The following is a 24,876-nucleotide window of genomic DNA, read 5'->3' as shown; positions in this document are numbered from 1 at the left end:
AAGGAGTTCCCGTCGTGGCACAGCGGAAATGAATCTGACTAGGAACCATGAGGTTGTGGGTTCGGTCTCTGGCCTCGCTCAGTGGGTTAAGGACCCGGCATTGCCATGAGCTGTGGTGTAGGTTGCAGACGTGGCTCGGATCCTGTGTTCCTGTGGCTGTGGTGCAGGCTGGCAGCTGTAGCTCCAATTTGACCCCTAGCCTGGGAATCTCCATATGCTGCGGGTGCGGCCCTCAAAAAAGAATATTGTTACAAGGAAATTTGAATTTGGCCCATGTGTTAAATAATAGCATTTTATCAATATTAACTTTTCTGAGTGTGATGGTTGTATTGAGATTATGCAGCAGAATGCCCTTGTTCTCAGAAGATACGTGCTCAAGTACTTAGGGATGATGTGTCATCATTATTGTGTATGCAGCTAGAGTTAAAGTAGATGTGTAAAAATGTCGGTGCATCTAGATGCAGGGTATACGGGTGTTCACATACTCTTTTTTGCAACTTTTCTGAAAAAAATTAAGTTTTTCAAAAGAAAAAGCTGAGGGAAAATCGCTTTGGATACTCTATAGAATGATTTTGAGATGAATAGGAGGAAAGTAGGAAGACCGGATGGGTTCTGCTGCAGTCAGGTTGAGGGCTGGCGCGGCCGCGAAGAAGCACACCCACCCTACCAGTGAAGTGAATCCGAGTGATGCAACCTAATCATGAAACTATAGGTCCACAGGCATCTCCCTTGCAGGACAAACTTCCAGAGGGAAGACTAAGTGGTGGTCCCGCAGCTTTCAAATTTGGCGAGCAGTACCTACTAAGCACGAGTCTGCGCAGCCAGAAATTGGCGCTTGCGCAAAGGGCGCTGTGGGCGGGGGTGAGGAAGAGTCCAAATTGATGAGATTAGTGGGGGTGGCGGAATCCTAAAGATAATCAGTCCTTCTCTTTGCAAGGCATCCGCCAAATTTTGGACCTTTTTTCCATACAGAGTTTTCTTTTTTACTGACCAGCTCTAGAATATCGATGTCTAATTGAGACTAAGGATGAATTACACACGGATCTCTGTTTTTGTCTTCCCCTACGTCTGCTGCGTGCGCCGGCCCTCAAGGGGCGGGAAGAGGAAGCGGAAGTGTCGGTGAACCCGGAGTGCCCACCGCAGGGTGGAAGAAGCCCTCAACCCTGTCATGGAGGGGTCTAGTGAGCCGCAGCTGGACGCTAAGGCCAAGGTAAGACCTGGCCTCGAAGGAGCCAGGGCAGCGGGGCTCCGGAGCAAGAAAAGTAGTTCTATAAATTGTGTTTTCTGCTTCTATTTCAGGTCACCAACCAGGTGAGTGAGTGGCCACCCCGACCAGTCGGCCACCCCGACTTAGTCGGCCTGGGCTGGGCAAGCGGAGGGCGGCTGCGCCTGGCTCTCCGGCCGCATCTGGCAGGTGCGGGACGATGCCACCGTGAGCCGTCGTAGTTCTCCCCCTGTCTAAGGCCTGTGTCTGCGAGCGCGTGACTTTCATCCTGCCATCCAGCCTTGCTCTTGTAAATAGCCACTGCCATTGTAAATGATCTCCCTCTCTCACTCCAGCCTAAAGAATACAGACCAAATATTGTTCTTCCTTGATTAAGCACTGTTGATTCAACACTAGATTTAGAGTATTTTAGAACGTAATATATATAGAGAAGTTAGTAAAATGTACAAAGATAGCACTGCAAACTTTTGCTTAGTTCTATTTTTTTTTAGTTTTTTATTTTACTTTATTACCTTTTAGGGCCCCACGTGCGACATATGGGGTCCAATCCCAGCAGCGGCTGTGACCCACACCACAGCTTGGGGCCGAGCCTAATACTTAACCCACTGAGCGAGACCAGGGATCAAACCCCAATCCTCATGGATACTAGTCACATTCTTTACCGCTGAGCCGCAATGGGAACTCCTTTTTTAGTTTTTAAAAAGGAGTTTGTTGAAGGTGGAGAGTTTATCTCTTTTACTTTTCAGTGTCTGTATGCTTGGAATAAGAATTTGAATTTTTAAGTATATCTTCGGACTATTTCTTTGTTCCAAGTGTTCTTGTCCTTTTTCAGCTAATAAGTTGCTTTTAGCCAAGTAACTTGTAACACTTCCCAGAAGAAGAGTACTAAAACAGTATTTTAAAGACAGGAGTTACCCAGGACACAACAATATAAGAAAGGGCTGAGATAAATAATGAGAACACAGGGGCTGAGAGATGTTCATTAACTGACATCTGTCTTTAGTTGATCTTGATATTGTTTTTGAGGATTTCTGGGAGATAGGAGGAACTCAAGATAGTAATCAACCCTCTGTCTGGCTTTGCTCAGAGTTATTGCTCAATAGCTCTGATTCAATCTCTCAAGTCATCTGTTTACTTGCATTAAGTCATATGTTTATTTGAATAAGATATCCTGGAACTGCATTATACTAGATTATAGGGTTTTAAAAAATGAAATCTTGGGAGTTCCCTTATGGCTCAGCAGGTTAAGGATCTGATTGTAGGGTTTTAAAAAAATGAATCTTGTGAGTTCCCTGGTGGCTGCAGGTGCTCCCTTGGGAGCAGGTTAAGGATCTGATTGTAGGGTTTTAAAAAATGAATCTTGGGAGTTCCCTGGTGGCTTAGCAGGTTAAGGATCTGCTGTCATCACTGCTGTGTCTTGATTTGATTCCTGCTGGGAAATTCTGCATGCCTCAGGTGCGCCCCTGAGGGGGTGCATAGGAGGAGGTGTGTTTAAAACAACACAATTTAGGAGTTCCTGTCATGGCACAGCAGAAACGAATCTGACTAGGAACCATGAGGTTGTGGGTTCAATCCCTGGCCTCGCTCAGTGGGTTAAGGATCTGGTGTTGCCGTGAGCTGTGGTATAGGTCACAGATGTGGCTCGGATACTGAATTGCTGTGGTTGTGGTGTAGGCTGGCAGCTGTAGCTCTGATTCAACCCCTAGCCTGGGAACCTCCATATGCCGTGGGTGCGGCCCTAAACAACAAAAAATATATAAAAAATAACGCAATTTATTTGTATAGTGATGGAGGTTAGGAGTTCAAAATTAGTCTTGTGGGACTAATATCAGGGTATTGGAAGAGGTGTGTTTCTTTTGAAGGTGTTAGAGGAGAGTCTGCTTCCTTGTCTCTTTTGGCTTCTGGAGGTTGCCTACATTCCTGTACTTTCATCTTCAAAGTATATCATTCCAGCCTCTACTTCTGTCATCACCTTTCTTTCTGCTACCTATCATCATATAGTCTTCGCTGATTCTGACCCTCCTGCTGGCCCAAGTAGATAATCCAGAAAAACCTCCCACATCAAAGTCCTTAATGCAGTCAAATCTACAAAATATTTTGTCATGTCAAATAACATATACACAGACTTCTGGGAATTGGGGTGAGGACCTCTTTGAGGACTGTTATTTGGCCAGTACATATCCTTTCTATGGAGTCATTCACCTGTACTATGATTGTTTATATAGAAAAAGCCAAGATAACTTACATTTACATTAGTAGAATAATGAGTTTAGCAAGGTGATTCCATGTTTTTCTATAATTCAAACACAGGAAGTTGAAAAATGGTTTTTTGTTTTTTTTGTCTTTTTGCCATTTCTAGGGCTGCTCCCACGGCATGTGGAGATTCCCAGGTTGGGGGTCCAATTGGAGCTGTAGCCACCGGCCTACGCCAGAGCCACAGCAACACGGGATCCGAGCCGCGTCTGCAACCTACACCACAGCTCACGGCAACGCCGGATCCTTAACCCACTGAGCAAGGCCAGGGATCGAACCCGCAACCTTATGGTTCCTAGTTGGATTCGTTAACCACTGCGCCACAACGGGAACTCCTGAAAAATGTTTTTTTAAAAGATGTCATTTACAATGTTAGTGAGTTGTAGAGTACCTTACAATAGGACTAACAAAAGATGTTCAAACTTTTATGAAGAAAATTATCAAAAAGTGAGAGACTTCTGGTTTCTGGTCCAGTGTGTAAGGAGTTTGGAGGTCATCACTCTGCCTTAAAGTGAGCAAAAAGCTGAACAAACTGAAAAACCAGCAACTCTTTCTTGGATCTTTCAGAGAAGTGAGGTCATTGGGCCAACTGCTGTCCCCCAACTGGAAAGATAGGTGAATACAGAGAAATACAACTTCACCAGAACAGAAACCCCTTATGAAAACCAGTTCTGGGGTAGGAAAAGCTAAACTGTGATTGATAAATTACTGCAAGCTCAGCGTGAACAAATCTGAGTTAAAATGTCAGGGGACCCCCCCCCCCAAGTCATTGGGGGGAATCTCATACTCTTAGGAGTTTTATATCTAGGGGCTCCTAAACTGAACATTTTTTTTCTTAATTTCTGATGTTTTTTTATTATACTGCTAGGCAAAATGATTGTATGTATTCAGTGGTGTTATGGGGGACGGAGTCTTGACCTAGCTGTAAGTCTTTTGTGTTTTAATATGTGCCTTTTTTTTTTTTTTTTTGTCTTTTTTAGGGCCACACCCTTGGCATATGGAGGTTTCCAGGACAGAGGTCGAATCAGAACTGTAGCTGCCGGCTTACGCCACAGCCACAGCAATGCCAAATCTGAGCCGAGTCTGCGACTACACCATAGCTCACAGCAACGCCGGATTCCCTAACCCACTGAGCAAGGCCAGGGGTCAGACCTGAGTCCTCATGAATGCTAGTTGGGTTCATTAACCACTGAGCCACAGCGGGAACTCCTGTAGTATGTGCATTTTAAATATACCAGGTATAGCGAATTTTTAGGGCTGATACTAGTTTGAGTTTCTTGAGGTATAATACATTCTCTTTCTTGAAATATTTCTCACCAGTAGGAGAACCAGCAAGGTTAATTGGAACTAGTCCTCCAGCAAGAGTTCACACCCCTCTTCCAATCGACCAACATAACTATTTTCTCTGCCTTTAGAAATATTCTCTAAATTTACCTCCCCTTGCCTTTTTGTTTTCCTTCTTAATTCCCTATTTAGCCATCTGAAGGAGACTTTTGCAGTCTAAGTTAGACTAGGTCTTTTCCCTGCTGGAAGCCTTTTAAAGAGCCCTATCATGCTAGGAAAAAAGTCTTAACTATTTTCCTTGGCTTAAAAGGCCTTCAAAAACTGGTCACATCTTACCACTCTTCCTAGTTCATGCCACTTTAGCCACGAGGGCTGCGGGCCTCATTCTCTGCACACGCTGAGCAAGCTTCTCCCTCTGTCCAGAATACTCTTTTCTCCAGTTATCCTTGTGGCTTTTTCCTTCACTTTACTTGGCGTCTTTCTACTCAAAACCATCTCAAGAGTTCCCCTTGTGGCTCAGTGGGTTATGGACCCAGTGTTGTCTCTATGGGGATTTGGGTTCGATCCCTGGCCTCACTCAGTGGGTTAAGGATCCACTGCTGTTAGCTGCGGTGTAGGTTGCAGTTGTGGCTCGGATCTGGTGTTGCCATGGCTGTGGCGTAAGTCAAGCTGCAGCTCCAGTTCGACTCCTGGCCCAGGAACTTCCATATGCAGGTGTGGCCATAAAAAAGAAAACAAAAAACGAAAAAACTACCTCCTCAAAGAGGTCTTTCCAGGCTCTAAATAGCCTTCCTGGTTACTCTATCCCCTTTACCTGCATTTTAAAAATACTTAAAAAAAAAAAAAAAAGAAAAGGAAATAGAAGTACTTTTTGTAACACTTAAAACCACATTATATATGTATTTGCTTACTATCTGTCTTGCTAGAGTGTAAGTTCCTGAAGCCAGGAAATTTGTTTTCTTTTTTAAAGTTTTTCTATTAAAGTATAGTTGATTTATGATGTTTTGACAATTTGTCTTTTTTTTTTGAATAGGTGAAGTAGAAAGACAAATACCATATGATATTACTTATATCTAGAATCTAATATACGGCACAAATGAACCTCTCCACAGAAAAAATCATGAACTTGGAGAACAGACTTGTGGTTGCCAAGGGGGAGGGAGAGGGAGCGGGATGGACTGGGAATCTGGAGTTAATAGATGCAGACTATTGCCTATTTAACCATCTGGAGAAGACTTTTGCAGTCTAAGACTAGTTCTTAAGCAATGAGAGCTTGCTATATAGCACTGTGAACTATGTCTAGTCACTTATGATGGAGCATGATAATGTGAGAAAAAAGAATGTATATATGTATGTGCAACTGAGTCACTTTGCTGTACAGTAGAAAATTGACAGAACACTGTCAACTAGGTATAATGGAAAAAAAATCATGCTTAGAACGTAGAGACAGAGTAACTAGTCTAGTCACGTGGATAGAAGGTCCAGAGCTGAGATTCAAACTCATGCCTGTCTGTCTGCAGAGGATGAGCTTGTTAAATTTAACAAACCATTGTGCTGCCTTGTCTAGCCCCAGAATGTCAAAGGTTATTCATTACTTCACATTGTGATACTTGTAAACATTGTTTTGTAGTAATTCACAGTCCTCTTTTATAGATGTCTAATTATAACTGCTGATCACAGAGGAATGATTGTTCCTATTGTTGCCACATTTTATGGCTTTCCTTCTTGCCAATTTTATGGTATAAATCAAAAGAGAGATGCTTTATTGACAGGCACTATTTAGTGCCATTTTCCCTCTTCTGTACATGAGACATAGTGACTAAGTACCATTTATGTAATAGTTCATAGATATAGGACTGCTTTTGTTCTTCTGTGTGTTGGGTGCTTCAGTCACCTAAGGAGGTATGACCTTCCCTCAGGGAGTTTGCAGTCTAGAGGATGTGGGGGAGGGAGGCAAATGCAGAGGGCTGCATATTCAAGGCAGAATGTTCTAACTCCTGAGGCATCAGAAGTGATGTGAACGTTCATAGAGAAGTGGAGTAAACCAGGAACAGGGCAGGTAGAATTTGAGAGGAGGTTTGAATATTACATAGATGTTGGAGAGCAATATTCCAAGAGGAATGAGCAGCACGAGCAAAGGTGTAAAAACTAAAAGACAGTTTAAAGGGATGGGTCCAGCCTGAGCACGAGTGGGAAAGCTCTTTGGGACTCTGTTGTGCGATGCCTTCAGTGCTAAGGGAAGGGTTGGTAACTAGTTCCTCAGGCAGTAGACATGACCGGTTTTTGACCTGTGATATTAGATTTGGTCAATTTATATGTAGTGTTTAGAGTCTAGCCTCTGGATTGGAGCTGAAAAAGGCCATAGGCAAGAAACTGATTAGGAGGCTGCTGTAAAATTGAAGGCAAGGTTTTTTAAGGTTTTGAGTAGGTTAGTGACAGGGAGATTGAGAAGAAATGAGTAAGTGTCAGTGGCATTGGCTGAAATAAAATCTTGAGCACCTAGCAGTTCATATATGTTTTGAATAAGGGAGAAAGAAATCCAAGCTGACAGAATTTTCAGACCCGAGTCACTTGGAACATGGGGGTCATTAGTAGACCTGAACTTTGGATAAAAAACGTTTTGAGGGAAAATTGATACTTGTTTCATGCTGCAGGGCAGTTGTCCTGTGTACTTTCTAGTAGTGAATGTGTTTAGTGGGAAAGGCTTTCTTTTCTGTATTATTTTTACTGGAGACCTTAACACTAACCAAATAAGAATTTTTAAATCGGTTTTTAGGGCCACACTTGCGGCATATGGAAGGTCCCAGGCTAGGGGTCATATCAGAGCTGTAGCTGCCGGCCATGGCCACAGCCACAGTCACAGCAACAACAGATCCGTGCCGTGTCTGCAACCTACACACAGTTTACGGCAATGCTAGATCTTTAACCCACTGACTGAGGCCAGGGATTGAGCACACATCCTTATGGATATGAGTCAGGTTTGTTTCTGCCACACAGCTGGAACTCCCAGAACAATTTTTATTATTTGTATTTGCTAAAATTTCAGTGATCTAATATGGTTCAGCTTATACAGTTTTGAGAATTCATTTTTGATAAATCATATGCCATAGTAAGTTTATTAACAAAGCTGTTTTCGGCTCGTTGTGTTTGCTCTGCTTTAGTTATCTGTTGCCTTGTAACAAAGTACCCCAAACTTAGTGATTTAAAACAATTGTTTAATTATCTCTTATGAGTCTCTGGGTTAACTGGGCTTAGCTGGATGGTGGTTTCTGCTCCTTGTCACGTCAGCTGGGGGCTTGAGACATCGAGGAGCCTTGTTGGGCTGGAAGTGAAGAGGGCTCACTCACATGCTAGTGATGCCCTGGGCCACGTGAGCTGGTGATTGGAGCACCTTGGTTCTCCTTGACACAGCCGCTCCCATGATGGTGGCTGGGTTCCAAGAGGGAGTGTCCAAGAGCCAGCATCTCATGAAGAAGGAAGCACATGCTTCCACTTCTCTTAAGGAAGGCCTGGAATCAAAGATTCTAGAATACCTCTTCTGCCATAGTCTACTGGTCAAATAACAGGGACAGTTCAGATTCTTGCTCTACTGCTTTTTTTTTTTTTTTAGAAATTAATTTTTTTTTTTTTTTTTTTTTTTTTTGGTCTTTTTGGCATTTCTTGGGCCGCTCCCGCGGCATATGGAGGTTCCCAGGCTAGGGGTCGAATCGGAGCTGTAGCCGCCAATCTACGCCAGAGCCACAGCAACGCGGGATCCGAGCCGCGTCTGCGACCTACACCACAGCTCACAGCAACACCGGATCCTTAACCCACTGAGCAGGGGCAGGGACCGAACCCGCAACCTCATGGTTCCTAGTCGGATTCGTTAACCACTGTGCCACGACGGGAACTCCTTTTTTTTTTTTTTTTTTTTTTTTTTAAAGGGACGCAGGCATATGGAAGTTCCCAGGCTAGGGGTCGAATCAAAGCTGCAACTACCAGCCCACACCACAGCCACAGCAAAGCGGGATCTGGGCCTCATCTGTAACCTACACCACAGCTCATGGCAACAGTGGATTCTTAACCTGCTGAGCCACAACAGGAACTCTCATGACCTACTTCTTGATGTGAGAAGGGAGGTGTCCATACAGAAAGAGGTGGAAGTACTTGTTGGAGGCTATCTTTGGAGACAGGTTACCACATACTCCAGAAGGTATTAGCTCAACAAATACTTATTTGAACATTGACTTACTAGAACATCAGATAATGTTCTAATAGATTTAGGAGTAACTAAAATCCTCTGCTGTCTTAGAATTTGCATTTCCTTGGCGACACAGGTAATGAGTAAGTAAATCTGATAATTTTAGAAACTGATAAGTAAAGTTCTCCTTGTGGTTCAGTGGAAACGAACCCGACTAGGATCCATGAGGTTTGATCCCTGGCCTCGATCAGTGGGTTAAGGATCCAGCGTTGCTGTGAGCTGTGGTATAGGTTGCAGACACAGCTCGGATCTGGTGCTGCTGTGGCTGTGTTGTAGGCCAGCAGCTATAGTTCTCTTTCTACCCCTAGCCTGGGAACTTGCATATGCCACAGGTGTGGCTCTAAACAGCAAAAACAAACAAACAAAAAACCTGATAAATGCAGTAAAGAAAATCAAGGCATGAATGAAGTTGCCATTAAACAAGATGAAGGCTAATGACTTAGCAAACTTTGTCCACGTATGCTAGAGCTAATATGAATTCTCAAGTAAAAATTTGCTAATAACTCATGCCATGATAAGTTCCTGCATATATAAAGTACTTAGCATAGAGTATAGCACAGCACTGTCCAATAGTGTTGGAATGTTCTGGGTTGACACTACCCAGTATGGTAGCCCCAGCCACATGTGGGGCTCTTTATATGTGGCCAGTGCAATTGAGGAACTGAATCTTTTATTTATTAAATTAAATCATTTACTTTTTGGCCATGCCCATAGCATATGGAAGTTCCTCGGCCAGGGACCAAACCCACGCCACAGCAGTAATCAGAGCCACAGCAGTGTCAATGCCAGGTCCTTAACCTGCTAAGCCACCAGGGAACTCTGAATTTTATTTTAAATTGATTTAAATAGTCACAACTGGCTAGTGGCTACTGTATTGGACAGTTCAGCTCTTGCATGTAGAAGATGCTAAACCTTGCCCCTTCTTAGACCTGTCTACTTTTCTTCACCTAGTAGAACTCAGTTGAATTCTAAATGGTAATTGTGTTGCAGCTAGGTGTAATGAAAAAGTCAAGGAATATAGAATCAGACAAATTTGGATTTGAAGACCAGCTCTATTAGTTTTGTATCCTGGGATGAATTGTTTAATCAGTCTTTTCCTTGTAATGCTTTTGAGAGAGGTTGATGTATACAGATCACTTGACATTCTTTCCATTTGAAAACTTTAAAAAAGGAGAGAACTTAAAAATGGGTATTTTGTGACTCACTATAAAATTTACATACAAAGGCTAGAAATGGGAACACAGGAATGTGAACAAAGGTTTTAGGTTAGTGGTGTTGCGCATGGTTATTTTTAAAATTTTCTCTTATGTTTTGAAAAATAAAAGTTAAATTTAAACTGAAATGGTCTTTAAAATTTTTTTCTTTCTTTTTTTTTTTTCCTTTTCCAGCTACCCTGTGGTGTATAGAGCTCCTGGGCCAGGGATCAAATCTGAGCCGTAGTCTTGACCTAAGCCACAGCGGCAGCAATGCTGAATCTTTTTTTTTTTTCTTTTCGCCTTTTCTAGGGCCACTCCCTCAGCACATGGAGGTTCCCAGGCTAGGCATCTAACCGGCCTACGCCACAGCTACAGCAACGCAGGATCCAAGCCACGTCTGTGACCTACACCACAGCTCACGGCAACACCGGATCCTTAATCCACTGAGCAAGGCCAGGGATCGAACCTGCAACCTCATGGTTCCTAGTTAAACCATGCCATGACAGGAACTCCAACAATGCTGAATCTTTTATCCACTGTGCTGGCCAGGGGTAGAATCTGTCCCAGGGCTCCCAAGACGCCGTCAGTCCCGTTGCAACGCAGCAGGAACTCCAGAATTTATTTCTTTATAGACATTTTTTTTTTTTTTTTAATTTTGGTCTTTTAAGGGCCACACCTATGGCATATGGAGGTTCCCAGGCTAGGGGTCAAATCAGAACCACAGCTGCTGGCCTACACTACAGCCACAGCAATGCAGGATCCGAGTCACATCTGCGACCTATACCACAGCTCAGGGCAATGCCAGATCCTTAACCCACTGAGCGAGGCCAGGGATTGAATGGCATCCTTATGGATCCTAGTCAGATTCATTTCTGCTGAGCCACAACAGAAAATCCCTTTATAGACAGTTTTTATAGTGATTTTTTTTTTTATGTTACTACTCACTTCAGCTATCATATCAACTAATTTTTAGTGTGGTAGACAGCTAATTTTTTGTTGAATAGCTTTTATTTTTATTTGTTTATTTATTTTTGCTTTTTAGGGCCTCACACATGGCATATGGAAGATCCCAGGCTAGGGGTTGGAATCTGAGCTCCCCAGCCCACTGAGCAAGGCCAGGGATTGTAACCACATCCTTATGGATACTAGTTGGATTCATTTACACTGTGCCACAACTGGAACTGCTCGGCTAATTTCTTTGTTTACCTTTTTAATCTATATTTGCCTTCTGAGTATTTTTCTTATGTTCCTTTTACTTCAGGATGTTTTCTCTTTCCTTTTTTTTTTTTTTTTAACTACTAGCTTTTTTTCTCTGTACATTTTCCTTTTAAAATCATTTTCTTTATTCTCCAAGAATTTTGAGGCCACATTACTTTATCCTTAATATTCTCCATAGTGATGTGTGCCATATTCTAATTTTTTTTTCTTCTTTTTAAATTTAAAATGTCCTATGCAGTTCATTCCTATTTAAGGCTCAGCAACCTTTATTAGAAGATTTGCTTTTAATTTGCATTTAAATGTTCAGTTTAGAATTTGGGAGATTCTCATCTCATAAACCTAATTCCAGTTCTCTTTACCCATGCATGAATACTAACTTTGCACAGTAAATGGCAGGTCTCCTATTTCTCCACCTGTCAGTTTCACCATCTTAATGGTCAGTGAATTCCAACATTGTGTTCCTTAATTACTTTTCTGCTTGAAATGTTCTAAATAACTCAGAGCTTTATTTCAGACTTTTAGAGTCAAATAAGCAATGTTTTACTCTACCGTTTTACTGTGCACAGTAAAAATGGAACTTGCTGCATCAAGAGTTGTACAGGCTGGATACACTTAAAATGTTTCTGAATATCACTGTTGAACTGATATAAAACTAGTCTAATCCTGAACTCCTTTAAATTCTTTTCTTGGATTTTTAACTTATTGAACATTCCTCTTTAGATATTCCTTATCACTTTTTTTTCCTTTTTATTTATTTTTATTTTTTATTTTTTTTTGCTATTTCTTGGGCCGCTCCTGCGGCATATGGAGGTTCCCAGGCTAGGGGGTCGAATCGGAGCTGTAGCCACCGGCCTACATCAGAGCCACAGCAACGGTGGATCCGAGCCGCATCTGCAACCTACACCACAGCTCACGGCAACGTCGGATCGTTAACCCACTGAGCAAGGGCAGGGACCGAACCCGCAACCTCGTGGTTCCTAGTCAGATTCGTTAACTGCGCCACGACGGGAACTTCTTTTTTTCCTTTTTATGACTGAAGCATAGGGAAGTCCCAGGATAGGGGTTGAATCAGAGCTCTAGCTGCAAGCTTACACCACAGCTGCAGCAACACCAGATCAGAGCTCCATCTGTGACCTGCTTTGCAGCTTGTGGCAACACTGGATCCTTAACCCTCTGAGCGAGGCCAGGGATTGAACTCACATCCTCACAGAGACATTGGGTCCTTAACCTGCTGAGCCACGACAGGAACTCCATGTTCAAGGGTCACCTGTGAGTAAGAGTATTTTGAAAACTTCTGAACACTTGTTCAGTTTGCAAAAGTTATTGGCCTCTTGCTGTCTTGTCAGCTTTACTTTCCATGCTTCCTTATACCTTTCACTTTAAGAAAGAGAGATGCTCCATGCCTTAACTAGATGTTATTTTCATCTCCAGTTGGTCTAGCTTAATATTACACATTTTTTCTTTGCTAGGTGTGTATTTATGGAATATGTGAATAAAACACATTTTTTCCCTCTCAATTTCACTTCTTTTATTCTTCAAAATTGAGTTCTATCCTTTCTAAAGCTTTTCCCTTGGTCACCTAGCCTGCAATAAACTTTTCCTTTCAACTAGAAATGTGCTCACTGACATATCCTCCCCTCCCCCACCATGTGCAAAATATCATATATATCCAAACACACATACGGACTGTTCACGGGACAGCTTTACTTTTCTAGTTTTATTGAAATATAACTGAAATAGATCTCTGCATAACGACTTGACATACACATACTGCAAAATGATTACCGCAATACATTTTGTTAACCTCCATCTCCTCAAATGGTTGTTTTTTAAAAATGAGTAATTTGAAAGTGATCATCAGGAGTTTCCATCATGGCTCAGCAGAAACGAATCTGACGAGGACCCATGAGGACGCGGGGTGCGATCCCTGGCCACACTTAGTGGACCAAGGATCCCGCATTGCCATGAACTTTGGTATAGGTTGTGGCTGTGGTGTAGGCCCCGCAACTGCAGCTCCCATTTAACACCTAGCCTGGGAACTTAAACATGCCGAGGGTGTGGCCCCAAATAAGACAAAAAAAGAAAAAAAGAAATTAACATCTGTGTAGCCACAATGGAAACTCAAGAAATGGAACATTGTTAGTACCCTACAAGCCCACCACGTGCCCCTCCCCAATGAAACCTCTCCATTTCCTCCTCCTTAGAGGTAATGATTATCCTTTTGTGATAATCCTATTTTTGCTTCTTTTTTATAGTTTTGCTATCTGTGTATGCATCCCTAAATAATATTACATTTCCTGTTTCTTAGGTTTAAGTGAATGGAATCATGTAACTTTTTGACTCGTTTCTTTTTTTTCCTTATGGTTGATTTACGGTGTTTCGTCAATTTCTACTGTACAAGCAAAGTGACCCAGTCACACATATCTATACATTCTTTTTCTCACATTATCCTCCATCATGTTCCATCTCAAGTAACTAGATATGGTTCCCTGGGCTCTGCAGCAGGATCTCATTGCTTATCCATTCCACGGGCAATAGTTTGCATCTATTAACCCCAGATTCCCAGTCCATCCCACTCCTTCCCCCTCCCCTCCCCCTTGGCAACCACAAGTCTGTACTCCATGTCCATGAATTTGTTTCTTTTCTGTAAATAGTTTCAGTTGTGTGGACTTGTTTCTTTCAAGAGTTTTTTGGTGTGTGTGTTAAGTGTAGCTGAAGTTCGTTTTCATTTCTGTGCAGCATTTCATTTATCTATTTTATTCCTAATGGACATCTGGATTGTTTATAACTCAGGGCTGCTATGAATATAGCTACTAGGAACATTCTCATGTGTATCCTGTGTATATGCACATGTTTTTCTAGGTTATTATCCCTAGTAATTGAATCACTGAATCACAGGATATGCATAACTTCAGTTTTACTAAATAAAGCTAATTTTCCCGAAAAGCTGTCCCAATTTAGACTTCCATCAACAGCCCTGTGACGCATCCTTGCTTGCCTGTTTTGGAACTGTCAGACTTAAAATTTTGCCATTTTGGTAGGTGTATCCTGGTATCTCACTGTAGTTTAAATTTGCATTTCCCTTTTTTCTTTCGGTTATTAGCTGTTTGTAGTTCTTTTGCTGTTTCCCTATCCTTTCTCTATGTTTGTATAGGAAACTTTGATTTCAAATGTATCTATACAATCTTTTTATTAATTATCAAAGATGTTAACTTTTTTTTTTTTGGCTATGCCTGTGACATGCTAAAGATGTTAACTTTTTAGTAGCACCAACCTGGCCTTCATGCTGTAGCTGATTGATCCAAAGCTAGTCTGAAGACAGGAGGAAGTTTTAGTCTTTTCATTGATCCCACCTTTTATAAAAATATTTTTTATTAATCAGTAAAGCTATTTGCCCAATAAGCATTAATTTAGTAGCAGAAGATATCAGTCAGTATACAGGTATTTTTGATGAGTGCCTCCTTGTGCTACATATTTGCCTAAGCTTTGTGGACAAGACACAAAATTCCTCCATTAATTGTCTTATGCTTTAAAGTCAGTATTCAGAGCTGCATTTATCTAATCCTGTCTTAATGCCTTGCAACACTGAACAGTCATTGAAAAGAATTAGCTAGAAAGTACTGAGGCAGCCAGTAATCTTTTTTTATTTATTATTATTAAAGTATAGTTGATTTGTAGTGTTTCTTCAAGTTCTGTTGTACAGCAAAGTGACCCAATCACACAGAGTTCCCTGTGCTGTACAGTAGGATCCCATTGCCCATCCATTCCAGATTTAATAGTTTGCATCCAAAAAACCCCAAAATGCCCATCCATCTTGCTCCCTCCCCATTCCCCCCTGGGAGCCCCAAGTCTGTGCTCCTGGGCCACGATCTGTTTCTCTTTTTTTAGATAGCATCATCTGTTTCATATTTTAGGTTCCACACAAAAGTGATATCATATGGTATTTGTCTTTTTTTCCTGGTTCACTTCACTTAGTATGAGAATCTCTAGTTCCATCCATGTTGCTGCTAATGGCATTACTTTGTCTTTTTTATGGCTGAGTGATAGTTCATTGTATATATGTTCCACATCTTTTTTTTTTTTTCTGGCTTTTTTTTTTTAATTTTTCTTTTTTATTTTCCCACTGTACAGTAAGGGGGTCAGGTTATCCTTACATGTATACATTACAATTACATTTTTTCCCCCACCCTTTCTTCTGTTGCAACATGAGCATCTAGACAAAGTTCTCAATGCTATTCAGCAGGATCTCCTTGTAAATCTATTCTAAATTGTGTCTGATAAGCCCAAGCTCCCGATCCCTCCCACTCCCTCCCCCTCCCATCAGGCAGCCACAAGTCTCTTCTCCAAGTCCATGATTTTCTTTTCTGAGGAAATGTTCATTTGTGCTGGATATTAGATTCCAGTTATAAGTGATATCATATGGTATTTGTCTTTGTCTTTCTGGCTCATTTCACTCAGTATGAGATTCTCTAGTGCCATCCATGTTGCTGCAAATGGCATGATGTCATTCTTTTTTATGGCTGAGTAGTATTCCATTGTGTATATATACCACATCTTCCGAATCCAGTCATCTGTCGATGGACATTTAGGTTGTTTCCATGTCCTGGCTATTGTGAATAGTGCTGCAATGAACATGCGGGTGCACGCGTCTCTTTTAAGTAGAGTTTTGTCCAGATAGATGCCCAAGAGTGGGATTGTGGGGTCATATGGAAGGTCTATGTATAGATTTCTAAGGTATCTCCAAACTGTTCTCCATAGTGGCTGTACCAGTTTACATTCCCACCAACAGTGCAGGAGGGTTCCTTTTCCACATCTTAATCCATTCATCTGTCCCTGGATATTTAGGTTGTTTCCACGTCTTGGCTCTTATGAATTTAGCTGCAGTGAACATAGGGGTGCGTGTTTCTTTTTTCAAGGAAGGTTTTGTCCAATAAGCATGTAATCTTTAGCGTCAGACAGACTTTGCTTTCATTTATGAGTTCAGAAATGTGTGGCCTGGTACATGTTATCTAAGCACTGTAAAATTCAGTTTTGTCATCTGCAAAATGGAAATAATAGCCTGTAACGTTATGATGAGTCAGTGTGGCATTTAATACATGTAAACTGCATAGCACATCCCCTGGCAGGTATCCATCATCAGCAGTGATGAAATCTAAAACCACCTATCCCCAGTATTTATGTTTGCCTGAGGTTTCAGGTCCAGGACTGCGGTGAGGCAAGAAACTGGGAGGGTTCCCATGTGTGCCTCAATCAAATATGAAGATATTATGTAACTCCTCTTCCATTTTAGGACTTCCAGGCTGTGTCCTGGGAGAAGTCATATATGGAACAGGAATATGGGTTAAGAGATGGTCTGAAATGTTTGGAGTCCCCTTAAGTACAGGAGCAAAATACAAGGAAAGCCAGTCTTGCCGTATTAACCTCCATTGCATAGCCACTGGAGATTTTTGTCTCTGTTTTTTCCCATTCGTAATTATGAGAGTGTTGTTTTCCAACTCTGTCAGTATCCCCTATGGCCTCTCTCCATGTTCATTTGATTATCATCCCCCAGCAATATTAAAACGAAAGATTTTCTTTTACGACTGGCAATGACATTAAAAGTTGATGTGAGAGCAGAAACATTGAATATCTTCGTTCGGGGCAACATTAGAACTGCTGTTTTGTACTGTTTTCATTACAGCTGATAGATTTTCAGTGGAAGCTGGGAATGGCCGTGAGCTCGGACAGCTGCAGATCACTTAAGTATCCTTACGTTGCTGTGATGCTCAAAGTGGCGGATCATTCAGGCCAAGTGAAGAACAAGTCCTTTGAAATGACCATTCCGCAGTTTCAGGTTTGTGATTTCACTCATTCAGTTTTAGTTCATTATTCTATAGTTGCTGCTTAGAAAAGATAACACAATCTTTAAGAGAAAATTTTAACTGTCATTTGCAATTGTTTTGATGTGCTTTACTTTCATTAATATGTGCAAAAGATCTAGATTTGTTTCCTTTGGGAATTTGATAAATTATTCTCAATGTAATATGCTGAATTTGTATGCTGAGTTATTTCCTCGCTTTCACCATACTCATCTATGAGTATATTTAGGAAATTGGCATCTTTTCTAGCAGGAATATTTGCTTTGCATTTAAACTGTTTTATTCTTCTTAGGCTCAATATTCAAGAATGATTAAGCTAAATGGATCTTACTTTTGGACAGAATTGACCCTAACTTTTCTGACTAATAGTGTTTACAAAATGGAGATCGAACTGCAGTGCTTGATGGCTAATTTTATCTGCTAGAGATTTATATAACTCAATAGTTTATATTTAGAATCATGCTGTGTATGTTATTATTTTACCTCTTTTCTGTAAGCAAAGAGTTGAAAAATGGCGAATTTGAAATCAGCTATTCTTTTAAAAGTATGTACAGGGATGCTTTGTCATTGCTAATTTAATTGGCCTCAGAGTATTGTTTTTGTTTATTTGTTTTGATCCCTTTGGTGAGAGAAGAGATACAAATTCTTTCTTAAAGCAGCTGCCACTCTAAGAAAAGCAATCATAGTGAGTGAAGTGGAAATATAATGAGAAATCTTTATAAAGCTAACAAAAAATATATTGGCCTCTCATATACTACTCCTGGATGCTTTTGATCTCTTTTACAAACTACATTTCCCCCTCAGCTATATTGAGGTATAACTGACAAATAAAAGTTGTATGTATTCGCAGTTCCTACTGTGGTGCAGTGGGTTAAGAATCTGATTGCAGCAGCTCCGGTTGCTGTGGCGGTGCCAGTTCAGGAGGTCCCTTTGTGGTGCAGTGGAAACAAATCCAACTAGGAACCATAAGGTTGCAGGTTCGATCCCTGGACTCGCTCGGTGGGTTAAGGATCAGGCGTTGCCATGAGCGGTGGTGTAGGTTGCAGACAAGACTCGGATCTGGCATTGCTGTGGCTGTGGTGTGGGCCAGCAGCTGTAGCTCCGATTAGACCCCTAGCCTGGGAACCTCCCTATACCTTGAGTGTGGCCCTAAAAAGCAAAAAAAAAAAGCTGGATTTCCTTCTATTTAAAGGATGGATAGTATTCCGCTATGTATATACACATACCACATTTTATATATCCTTTCCTTTGTCAGCAGACACTCGGGTTGTTTCCATACCTTGGCTATTGTGAGTAACGCTGCATTGAACATGGGAGTGCAGATGTCTTGAGACAGAAATTTTATTTCCTCTTTTTGACAATATGGATGAACTTGGAGGACATGATGCGAAGTAAAATAAGCCAGACACAGAAAGACAAATACAGCCTGATCTCACTTATATGTGGAATCTATAAAAGTGGAATTCATGGTAACATAACGTAGATAGTGTTTATGAGGGCTGGAGGGTAAGGAAAATGAGAAGATTCAAGAGGTACACACTTTCAGTTACAGGATGATAGAGTTCTGGAGACCTGGAGTTCCTGTCTTGGCTCAGTGGTTGGCGAACCTGACTAGCATCCATGAGGTTGCGGGTTTGATCCCTGGCCTCGCTCAGTGGGTTGAGGATCCATCGTTGCCGTGAGCTGTGGTGTAGGTTGCAGACGCGGCTTGGATCCCGAGTTGCTGTGGCTGTGGTGTAAGGCCAGAGGCTACAGCTCCGATTCAACCCCTAGCCTGGGAACCTCCATGTGCTGAGCGTGAGGCCCTAAAAGACAAAAAAGACAAAAAAAAAAAAAAAAATACTTCTGGAGACCTCATGTACATTATGACTATAGGCAATACTGAGGTACTATACACTTGTATTTTGAGGGAACAGTAGATTCACAGGCAGTTCTAAGATATAATAGAGAGATCCCAAGTACTCTTTTCCTTGGTTTCCCAGAATAGTAACACCTTGTGAAACTATGACTGGGGGACAGACATTTCTGCCACCACATGGATCCCTCGTGCTCCCCCATTCTGCTCTGTGATAGCCGCACCCACCGCCCTCCCTCCACCACCTCCTCATTAGCCCCTGGCCACCACTAACCTGTTCTCTATTTCAGCAATTTTGTCATTTCGAGAAGAACGTTATATAAGTAATCATCAGGATGTAACCTCTGGGACTGTTGTTGTTTTTTTTTTTTTTTTTTTTTTTTTTTTTTTGCTTTTTAGGGCTGTACCTGCAGCATGTGGAAGTCCCCAGGCTAGGGGTCAAATCAGAGCTATAGCTGCCAGCCTACACCAGCCTATCCTCAGCAATGTGGGATCCAAGCTGAGTCTGTGACCTACACTCCAGCTCATGGCAACATCGGATCCTTAACCCACTGAGCGAGGCCAGGGATCAAACCTGCATCCTCATGGATACTAGTCAGATTCGTTTCCAATGAGCCACAATGGGAACTCCCTGGGGACTGTTTTTTTTTTTTTTTTTTTTCCACTCAGCATCATTCTCTAGAGATTCCTTTAGGTTGTTGCAGGTGTCAATAGTTCATTCCTTTTATTGCTTAATAGTAATTCCACAGTGTGGATAGACATCGCCTGCCTAACTCTTCACTCAGCAAAGGACATCTGGGTTGTTTCTAGTTTGGGGCTATTACGAATAAAGCTGTTATAAATATATATTTATATATATGTATGTATGTGCAGGTTTCTGTGCACACATAAATTCATGTCATTAGAGATAAATGCTCAAGAATGTAAATGATAGGTCCTATGGTAGTTGCAACATGCTTTTTTTTTTTTCCCCAGAAACTGCCAAGCAGTTTTTCAGAGTGGCTGTGCTATTTCACATTCCCACTGGCAATGTCAGAATAATCCCGTTTTTCCACACTCTTGAAGCATTTGGTCTTGTCACTTTTAAAATAAATCTAGCTATTCTGATAGGTATGCAGTGATATCTCATGGTTTGAATTTATAGTTCCCTAATGGCTAATGATGTTAAACAACTTTTCTTGTGCTTATATGCCTTCTGTATATATTTTATGTAAAAAGCAGACTCAAGAGAGATCATGGACCTAAATGTAAAATGCACAATGAAATTTTGAAAAAGAAACAAAAGAAATGAGGATCAAGGCCTAGGCAAAGAATTCTTTGACTGGACACCAAAAGCTCAGTCTATAAAAGGAAAAATTGAAAATTGGATTTTATCAAAATTAAAAACTTCTACTCTGTAGAAGACCTTGGTAAGAGGATGAAAAGATAAGCTACAGAGTAGGAGAAAATATTTGCCAATGACATCTCTAACAAAGGACTAGTATCTAAAATGTATAAAGAGGAGTTCCCGTCGTGGCGCAGTGGTTAACGAATCCGACTAGGAACCATGAGGTTGCGGGTTCGATCCCTGCCCTTGCTCAGTGGGTTAACGATCCGGCGTTGCCGTGAGCTGTGGTGTAGGTTGCAGACGCGGCTCGGATCCCGCGTTGCTGTGACTCTGGCATAGGCTGGTGGCTGCAGCTCTGATTGGACCCCTAGCCTGGGAACCTCCATATGCCGTGGGAGCGGCCCAAGAAATGCCAAAAAGACAAAAAAAAAAAAATTGGTAAAATGTATAAAGATGTCTCAAAACCTTACAGTAAAAAAAGTAAAAACATAATTCCAAGAAAACAACAACAACAAAAGCAAAAGAAGACCCCTGGCCTGGGACCTTCATATGCCACAAGTGCAGCCCTAAAAATATATATATATATATATGTATTTAAAATTCAGTTACAGGAGTTCCCGTCATGGCCCAGTGGTTAACGAATCCGGCTAGGAACCATGAGGTTGCAGGTTCGATCCCTGGCCTTGCTCAGTGGGTTAAGGATCTGGCGTTGCCGTGAGTTGTGGTGTAGGTCGCAGACGCGGCTCCGATCCCGAGTTGCTGTGGCTGTGGTGTAGGCCAGTGGCTACAGCTCTGATTAGACCCCTAGCCTGGGAACCTCCATGTGCCGGGGGAGTGGCTCTAGAAAAGATAAAAACAAATAAAATAAAATAAAATTCAGTTAGGACATGGGCAAAAGGCGTGAATAAATATTTCACCAAAAATATATATAGATGACATAAAAATGCAAGAAAAGTTGTTTATCATTTCTTTCTTTTAGAACAGATATATCTGCTTTAGAACAAAAAAGGCAGTCAACATTTTAATGCTAAGTGGTATCTTGGAAGAATTAGGACTTGGTCGAAAGGAAATAAAGGTAGCATATGGTGATATATGAGTAGCTTTCAACTGAATGTAGGGACAAAATCCACTTCAAAAAGGAATATAGGGAGTTTCCGTTGTAGCTCAGCAGTAATGAACCCAACTAGTATCCATGAGTATGTGGGTTCAATCCCTGGCCTTGCTCAGTGGGTTAAGGATCTGGCGTGGCTGTGAGCTGTGTAGGTTGCAGGCGTGGCTCAGATCCTGCGTTACAGTGACTGTGGCGTAGGCTGGCGGCTGCAGTTCCGGTTTGACCCCTAGCCTGGGAACCTTCATATGCCTCAGGTGTGGTCCTAAAAAAAAGCAAAAATAAACCAAAAAAACAAAAAAAGGAATATGGTTTCAGTCCTTTCGTAATTCATAATCCCACTCTAATTCTTATTTTTCTTGCAGCATTTGTGCTTCCCGATTCCACTTCTAATTTTTTTCTTTTTTTTTCTCACTGGGGAAAAAAAAAATCACAAATGAGGCTACTTTTTTAAAGGTAGTTTTTATGTGGCTAAAGCTAACCAGGCAAACAGAGCCTGTTAGTCACATTACAGGACTGAGAGCCAAGGAACATTCTTTGAGCTTTTAATTTATATCTTTCTAGTACCTGAAGTTATGATCATCAGTATCTATTTTTAAGGAAATAATAACTTTCTCCTTCACCTCATAACAGATTTACATAAACATTAAAACAAAAGACAGATACTCTTTTAAGTAGCAATTTATAGAATTAAGTCCAGATGAGAAGGAAAAACAAGGATGTAAATAAATCATGAGATGGTATCAAATTCGCCTTCTACTACTTCTTGGCAGATAGAGGAGAAGAAAGGAAAACAGAATTTGTTCGATCCCTCTTTTATCTGAGGCTTCAAAAAGCGTGACTTCTGTAGGAGAACCACCATGGTAGCTTAGTTTTTAAATAAAACAGAAATAAAGCTTCTATCATATAAGTGATTGTTGGTGTTGGGTCTCTCTTACTGTAATTGACAGGACAGCCCCTATCACCCTGAAATGCCATCTTTCACTAAATTAAAAGTGGTTCAAAGTCTAGGAACCATTCTATCATTTTTAAAAATCTTCATTGTCTAGAACAGTGCTGGGTATTTAATAAATCTTTCTGGTGTGATCTCAGAGAACTTTGTTGGGTGCTTTTAAAACATTTAGTCCTGAGCCAGTTACCCAACTCTATAGTAGTATTTTTGCTTGCACCAAATTGCACCTGTTTTTTTCTTATGTAACCTTCCAATAATGATAGCTGAGGGTATAACATTAAAATTCAAACTTAGTATGTTATAGAGCTTCTGTTGGTCAGCTGTAATTAAAAGAGTGATATAAATAGCCTCTAAAAAAGCAAAATTAATGTTATTTTTTCCCCTTTCTCTCCAGAATTTCTACAGACAGTTCAAGGAAATTGCTGCAATTATGGAAACTGTGTGAAAGCTAATTACTTGGTTGATGAATTGCTACCATTCTAAAATCATGGACTTCACTTTCTGCAACCACACTGCCTAAGGATCAAATGATATTTATTGAATGAAAGTTACACTTTTGGTTTTCCATTTTTTTAAATAATCAAAATCAGACAAACAGGAATTACAAAGTTGTGATTGATGCACAACTTTGTGAATGTACCAAGAGCCACTGAAACCGAACACTTTAAAGGGTAAACTTTGTGGTATGTGAATTATATTTTTAAATCATACAGTGGAATGATATTAAAAGCAACACAAATTTATGTATTAGGCCAATAGTTTTAAAAATTACAGGTAATGTTACCCTTTATAAATAAAACCTTATATAGAGTCCTTTATATATAGTCTTATAAAGTATCTATAAATGACAAAAGTAGTGTTTGATTAGGGTAACATTACAAACTCAGTTTTATAACATTCACTTGTCATAAACGCAATCAGTGAGAAGAGTGAGGCTGCTCCTTCTCAAACATTTGGACCAGGTTAGGATTGATCATTGTTTTCCTTACGTTAGCCAAGCATTCAGATGTTTCTGTTATTAATATTTGTAGAAATTTCAAATATGTGCACAGATTTACAAAAATAGGTTTTATTCTGAGTTTACATATACCTAAATTAATCTGGTAGCCCAGGTTATTATGTTAGATGATCTCTGTTGGATTTATATTTTTAAATCTGTTGTTAAAATATTTTATAAAGCTACAGCAGTCAACACTGTATATCATTGCTTAGGAATAAACAGGTCCCTGGAGTCAACTAGGTGGCCTAGAAATAGATCAAGACATTTAGGGCAAGGATGGTATTTCAGTTGGATGAGAAAACAGGATTTATTTAATATGTGCTAGTAACCCTTCACAACATATGCAAAAGTAAGTTCCAGATGGACTACTGACCTAAATAAAAAAGATAAAAATGAGAAATTTTACAGGATATTTATGTTAACTCAGGCTTAGGAAGATAGCAACTCCCCATCTATAATAGCAAATATAAATATAATTGAAATATAAAATTAAAAAGTTATATGTAGGGAAAAATAGACCATGAACAAAAACAAAAGACAAATGCTAGGTTGATGTGTAAGTCAGTTCTCGGTTTGGAAAACAAATTGCTTTAACTGTTTTAAATAGGAAGGGCTTTTATACAAGAAACGAGATGCTTACTCAACTGTGGGACTGAGGGAACAAGTCAGGAGAAATCATTGCTGGCTCTTGAAAATCCAGTAAAGCAGGAATTTCAGGAAAGCTCCCACTAATCTCCGCACACTCTCTACAGGCCATTTCTGCCATCAGTCAGCATGTTATGATGAAATAAAAAACCCTTCCTCATTTCCGTGAGATTGCCTCTCACTGGTGAAAGTTAAACCAGGACCCGTTTAATACAGGTATCTGGACAATTGAGCTTCTAGTCTTTTAGCACCTATGGAGGAGAGATTTAGAAAAGCAAGAATGGTGTTGACAGAGTTCCCACTGTGACACAATGGGTTAAGGATCCCACGTTGCCATAGCTGTGGTGTAGGTTGCAGCTGCGGCTCGGATTTGATCCCTGGCCCGGGAACTTCCATATGCTGTGGCTGTGGCTGAAAAAGAAAAAAAAAGAATAGCGCTGAGTATTTCTGTTCTGCTGACAGAAATAAGGGTTATTTTGTTCTTTTTGCAGGAAGATACACGTACATGCCATGTAGAAATTTCACAATCGGAAATTTCAGTCTAGAAATAGATGCTTTGGAATAAAGCCACCAATATGTAAAAATATTTGCAAAACTGGCTAACCGTTCATCCAGTTCCTGTTGGGGCATACAGGAAGACTGCATTTCCTAGCCTCCCTTGCAGTTAGGTTGGGAGCTTGTGATTGGGTTGTAGCCAGTGAAATCTGTGCAGAAG

At 40.8% G+C, this 24,876-nt stretch overlaps 1 protein-coding gene across 1 annotated transcript; it reads left to right on the top strand.

The window, feature by feature from the left end:
• COMMD6 (COMM domain containing 6) lies at window positions 1,146–24,579 on the top strand. The gene is given in 4 exon segments (NM_001267850.1): window positions 1,146–1,210; window positions 1,300–1,311; window positions 17,097–17,249; window positions 22,911–24,579. Coding segments are annotated over 4 exon segments (258 nt in total). The 5' UTR covers window positions 1,146–1,168; the 3' UTR covers window positions 22,962–24,579.

Source organism: Sus scrofa, chromosome 11 (genome assembly GCF_000003025.6).
Source record: "Sus scrofa isolate TJ Tabasco breed Duroc chromosome 11, Sscrofa11.1, whole genome shotgun sequence".
Lineage (NCBI taxonomy): Eukaryota > Metazoa > Chordata > Mammalia > Artiodactyla > Suidae > Sus > Sus scrofa.
This window is presented reverse-complemented; position numbering and strand designations above follow the sequence as displayed.